At 36.1% G+C, this 5,468-nt stretch overlaps 1 protein-coding gene across 3 annotated transcripts; it reads left to right on the top strand.

Annotated features, from left to right (window-relative positions):
- Positions 1-889: 889 nt before the first annotated feature.
- Positions 890-4,987, top strand: LOC130941814 (uncharacterized). Of its 3 annotated transcripts, XM_057870424.1 has the most exons (10): positions 890-1,553; positions 1,772-1,864; positions 2,133-2,237; positions 2,373-2,525; positions 2,599-2,697; positions 2,824-2,952; positions 3,071-3,250; positions 3,342-3,458; positions 3,570-3,701; positions 4,270-4,987. In XM_057870424.1, exons 1-10 carry the CDS (start codon positions 1,239-1,241, stop codon positions 4,294-4,296), a joined length of 1,350 nt encoding a protein of 449 aa, XP_057726407.1. In that variant the 5' UTR covers positions 890-1,238; the 3' UTR covers positions 4,297-4,987. The 3 variants fall into 3 exon arrangements, with proteins under 3 accessions (XP_057726407.1, XP_057726398.1, XP_057726414.1); XM_057870415.1 differs by lacking the exon at positions 4,270-4,987 and having other exon boundaries at positions 3,570-4,232; XM_057870431.1 differs by lacking the exons at positions 2,599-2,697; positions 4,270-4,987 and having other exon boundaries at positions 3,570-4,232.
- Positions 4,988-5,468: the final 481 nt, after the last annotated feature.

The following is a 5,468-nucleotide window of genomic DNA, read 5'->3' as shown; positions in this document are numbered from 1 at the left end:
AAAAATTTTGAAACACGTCGAGTACCCGACTTCTGGAAGGCGGTGTACTCGATGAAGGAAACTGGAGACACAAATGCTCAAGCCTGACTTTATGAAAGCTCGGACTCAAGTAGAAGCGTTGTTCATACCCTGGCCCCAAAAACATAAAGCCAGGCCCAATAAGAAAAAAGGCCCACCCAAAAAGGGTAACTAGTTCTACTTGCCCGACCTATCAAGAGGTCGAGTACGACAAGGGAGGTCTAGTCCCACTTATTTGAATAAGTAACTACCTCCCTAAATCTCTTCTACTATCTCTACCTCATGTAGAAGATAAATCTCAACAAATCTCTAAGATAAAGGGAACGGTTATCCACTAACAAAGGTGGGGCTACTTCAAAAAGGTAGTTATCTATTCTACTATAAATACACTGACACTCCTCAGGTATATTCAAGTCCTAATCTACTAAAAACTTACTTAAATCCCTTGCTAACTTAAATATCGGAGTCTCTTGCAGGTATCATCCTCCACCTCCTCACAAGGAACTCGAACGGCGGCATCTCGACACTAGCATAAGTCAGACGCTGCCTCAGAAGAAGTCTGAAACTCACATTCAGGCCTAAATCATCGTTTTAGGTAACTCCGGAAACATATACTTTTGTTCATTTACTCTAAAAAAAAAAAAAAATTGAGGCCGAACACTAAACTACACGTGAAGTATGATTTTCTTTTGGTACTGGAACAGGCCAAAGCCCAAAACAGAAAATAATATCTACATGTGTCCAAAGCAAAGGACATAGTGTTGTTAAGCCCAACATGAGGCCCAGTCTAACATGGACTTAGCGGATTCAAATCTATAAAGCTCATTGCTCAAAAACAAAATTCTAGAAAGCTCGACGTGTTTGGAGGCAATGGTGGATATTTACGGTCTCATCCTTTGCGTCAACCCTTTGAAGATGAAGAAATTGCAGCAGTCATGGAGGCAGCACAGGGGGTTGAAGTGGAAGCTCGAAATATGTTTGTTATTGTCGTTTCTCCTTCTCCTTTTTTTCCTTGTGTCCAGCTGTTCCTCTGTGTTGTGAGTTGGGCAGGTGCCTAGCCCATGACAACGATAAAAAAAAAAAAAAAATCAGTGGCGCCTAACTGCCATTCAAACCTTACGAGTAACTACCATTCTTCTTCTTCTTCTGACTAAAACTAACTGAGTCGGAAGCAGAAGAACCACAATGCACTCTCCCTTTCTCACTGCAACGCATCTGCCATGCTCAAAGGCAAGCTCAAGCTTCCACGTCCACTTCCAATTCCCGACCAGCTTGGCAGCTTGATTGCTGGAGGATCAGAATCCGAAGAGTTCGAGTTTGGCGAAGAGCTGGAACCGATTCATCCAGCCGCATTACGGTTGCACAGAGAGAGTGATGATGCTGAGGAAGCTATAGATAACGATGATGAAGGTGGTGGTGGTGGTAATGGCATGGACCATAAAACCCGGCAGAGGCTGAGTAAGGACACCATTAATCGGGTTTCGGTTTTGAAGTCCACTTCAGAGGAAGAGAAAAGATCTGATTTAGAACATGAGGTCACACGTGATTTTCAACTTTTTTTTTGTGGGTTTAATTTATGAAATTATTAGGTCACGAACGGAGAAATATTTGAAAATTAAATGTGAAATTATTTCCGATGCATGATTTAAGTTGTTAAAACCTAATCATTTTCAATTTTCGAATCCTTTTGCTATTAATAAGTGTTAAACGTTCATCAATCGTTGTTCAATTATTTGAATTCTTTGTTATGTAGCTTTCTCAAAGGGAGATTAATTTGGAGAAGTTGCAAAGAATTGCTAGCACTGGTATTCCTGATGGAGGAGGTTTGCGTGCAACAGCGTGGAAGGTAATTCAGCGTATTTGCTTGATGCAAGTATCAGTAGGCCAGTAGCTTTGATTTTCACGCAAACCTAAATCTTAGAATTTATCTTGTCAATTTTTAGCTGATACGAATTTTTAACACTGTTACGCTAAATTTGTATGTTAATGAGAATATTAAATGCTTTAATTTTAATATTTAGATAAGTAACACCAGTCTAGGGTGAAAATTTTATCTGTATATGCTTTGGCATACAAGCAGAGCTAATTGTCCTGCTATGATTCAACATATCCAGCTTCTCTTGGGTTACTTACCTTCATCTCAGGACCTGTGGGAGAAGGAATTGAAAGAGAATATACAAAAGTATTCTAATCTGAAAGAGGAACTTCTCCTGAATCCAGTAAGATGCTTCAAATTTGTAATTCTTAACATAAGCAGTTTATATTCATATTAACTTTTAGTTTTACTGGGAAATGTGATATGTATTTTAGCTCTTGTCTTTTCATTGATTGTTTTATTGTTGAATCTAAGACAGTCAGAACATATCTGGAGGGAAGGCAAAGAATTAAGTTCCGCGAACCAGCACAAGGAAGGTGACAGTGATGGCCTGTTACGGCGACATGAAATTTCTCAGGAAGATCACCCTTTGAGCCTGGGCAAGGCTAGTCTTTGGAGTCGGTATTTTAAGGTAATTTTCTCCATTTTAAAATTTTTGGATAGAGAAGTCAATATTCTAATTACTGTAAGTTCATATATTCTAGTACACAGAGACAATAGAACAGATTAATAGAGATCTGCAGAGGACACATCCAGATATACCATTCTTTTCGGGGGAGTCATCATTTAGTCTTAAAAATAGGGTAATTTAATCTCAAAATAGAATGCTAGAAGTTCTCTTTATAATTCGGTTTCACTGTGAAGTAATACTTTTTAGTGTTAGGGTGTTCGTAACTGATTGAAGTTTTTCATTTTTTCTTTGACCATAGGAAGCAATGAAGAATATCCTTCTCCTGTTTGCAAAACTAAATCCTGTAATTTGTTATGTGCAAGGCATGAACGAAGTCTTGGCACCAATATACTATGTATTTACTATTGACACTCACAAGCAAAATGCTGTAAGCACTTTCTTTGGTTTTTTTTTTTTTTTTTTTTGGTCAGCACTTTCTTTGGTTAGGTATACATAATTGTACGCTTATTTTTTTATACATATATATCTTGTTTTGTTTCAATTAGGTGAGTGCAGAAGCAGATAGTTTTTTTTGTTTTGTTCGAGTCTTAGGGGACTCAGTGGATCATTTCTGTCAGCAATTGGATAATAGTTCAAGTGGCATCCTTTCTACTCTTTCTCGTTTGTCAGATTTACTGAAAGTAAATGATGAGCAATTGTGGCATCATCTTGAGTTTACAACAAAGGTTACCACATCCAACTTTTTTGTATTTTTAATTCAAGTTGTTCAATTTAATTCTATTTGGACTTGATGCTTTGAAGCCTGGTGATGAACAGGTTAAACCACAATTCTATGCATTCCGATGGATTACACTGCTACTCACACAAGAGTTCAAATTTGAGTCTATCCTGAGAATATGGGATACACTTCTGAGTAATCCTTTTGGTGTTCAGGTTCCTCAATTGAACTCCGAATGAAGTTGTCGTTTAGAAGAAAATTAATGCTTAATTTCATTTATGTGTTTAGAACTTCTCATACTTGTTATTATCTATTGTGTTATATAGGATATGCTTCTTCGTGTCTGTTGTGCAATGCTACTTTGCGTGAAAAGCAAACTCTTGGGTGGGGATTTTGTGGCTAATTTGAAGCTTTTACAACACTATCCTGAGGATATCAACTTAGAATACCTTCTCCAGGTAGCCCAGGACATTAGTCCTGACACTTCTTCTTATTGCTTATCCCTTTGATAGATTTATACATATCCAACTCCTTTTTGTATAATTGCATTATCATGTTTTGTAAACTCAATGTTAGTTGAATACCTAATAGAGGAAGAAAATTTCTGTCATAAATATCAATATAAGAATTCTTAAGCAAAAAGCATCATGAACTTGAGTGGTGAGATTTATTTTTCTATAAGTGACAAAAGTGCAAAGTAATAGTTTGTATATAAGCGTATCTAAATATTGATTTCAAGTAAATTTTACAAGATATATGTTATTAAAATTAATTAAGTACAACAAAATTAGACATTTGTGAAAGTGATAGTAATTTTCTTTCATGAAACATTTCAAATTCAGCCGATTTCTTATAGGATTTTGCTACTATATAGTTTTTCTTACCCCAGAAACTAATGAAATCACTGATTTTTGGTACTCTATAACTTTAATGAACAATTAAAGTATGCTTAGTTTGCATTTATATAATTTATTTTTATTTTCAGTGTTTTATATTATTATTGTTATTGCAATACAAATTTTATAGATAATATTTGCTCCGAAAATTATCTAAAACGAATGATTCGGGCCTGAACGTGAGATTAAGACTCTTTCTGCTGTTGTGTCTGATGTCTTCCTTGGAGTAATGAAGCCGTCTAACGTCTTTAAGTGAGGATGGGGAGATGGTACTTGAAAGGAACTCTAATGCCTATGTCTGTAAAAGTTTAATGTAAGCTTTGAGTTATGAGTTGAGAAATACCTCCTGAGGGGTATTTATAGTTGGAATGGTGGCTTAGTGTTCACTCTTGTAATCTCAACTTTTTTTGGTGGGTAGTTATCTTCTCTTTTTGTCTTGGAGTTGTTAGGATCTCGTATTTAAATATATGAGCATTTTAGTAGGATCAGTTAAGATTCTGTATGTTAAGTCAGACTAATGAGATTGGACATATTGATGAGGTGAGTTTGGATTCTGTAGAGTAGGCTTTAGTCATTTTAGACCCAGTTTTGAGTTGTGGGTTAAGGTATGAATAGCGTCCCTGCTCGAGACCGAATTCTTGTAAGTCTGGCTCGAGCATTCAACCAAGTCATTCTTGAATCTTACTATTGTCGCTCGCACAAGTTGGCTTTTCGATGTGCTCTGTAGGCCCAAGTCGGCCGACTCGACATGATTTTGAAATAATGTGATGTTACACTTCTTCGTAACTGTTTGTGCGCTTTTTAGTTGCTTTGTTAATTGTGTCCATCATTCAAATAAGAGTGAGATGACACTTTCCCCCTGCAAGCTATTTATAGCCTTTTTCTTCTCACTCTTCATCGCCTTCGTTTTGACATTCTTTACTCCTTCATCTTCATTGTCATTGCTTCTTAAGATTTCATTAAGCGTGTTTTCACTTCATCTCCTTTCTTTCGGGTTTTTATGTTAATATGTAGTTTGAGGACGACCTCATAATTTGTTGTTTTTTTACTGCATGTTTTTTAATTCGTCATTTCCAACTTTATTATTTCGTTTGGTATGAGTTATTTTAATTAGAGGATTGCTTTTAGGTTTTGATTTTGTTCGAATCGTTTTTACAATCGTTTCTTTTCTTTCTAACTCATTTCTACACAAGTTGTTTGGTTGGAGGATTGTTTTTACGTTTTGATTTTGTTCGAATTGTTTTTACAATTCTTTCTTTGCTTTCCAACTTGTACATTTGGTTGTCGTTTTTTCTTTTACCTCTTTTTAGGGCTTTATCAACTCTTACG

This window comes from Arachis stenosperma, chromosome 1, assembly GCF_014773155.1.
Source record: "Arachis stenosperma cultivar V10309 chromosome 1, arast.V10309.gnm1.PFL2, whole genome shotgun sequence".
Taxonomy (NCBI): Eukaryota; Viridiplantae; Streptophyta; class Magnoliopsida; order Fabales; family Fabaceae; genus Arachis; species Arachis stenosperma.
This window is presented reverse-complemented; position numbering and strand designations above follow the sequence as displayed.

What these genes read in the sequence shown, in the direction of transcription:
- LOC130941814 (XM_057870415.1), top strand. Translation starts at nt 1,239, where the DNA reads ATGCTCAAAGGCAAGCTCAAGCTTCCACGTCCACTTCCAATTCCCGAC. An exon ending in ACACTCACAAGCAAAATGCT is followed by an intron (nt 2,953 to 3,070) that starts GTAAGCACTTTC and finishes TGTTTCAATTAG; the next exon opens with GTGAGTGCAGAAGCAGATAG. An exon ending in GTAATCCTTTTGGTGTTCAG is followed by an intron (nt 3,459 to 3,569) that starts GTTCCTCAATTG and finishes TGTGTTATATAG; the next exon opens with GATATGCTTCTTCGTGTCTG.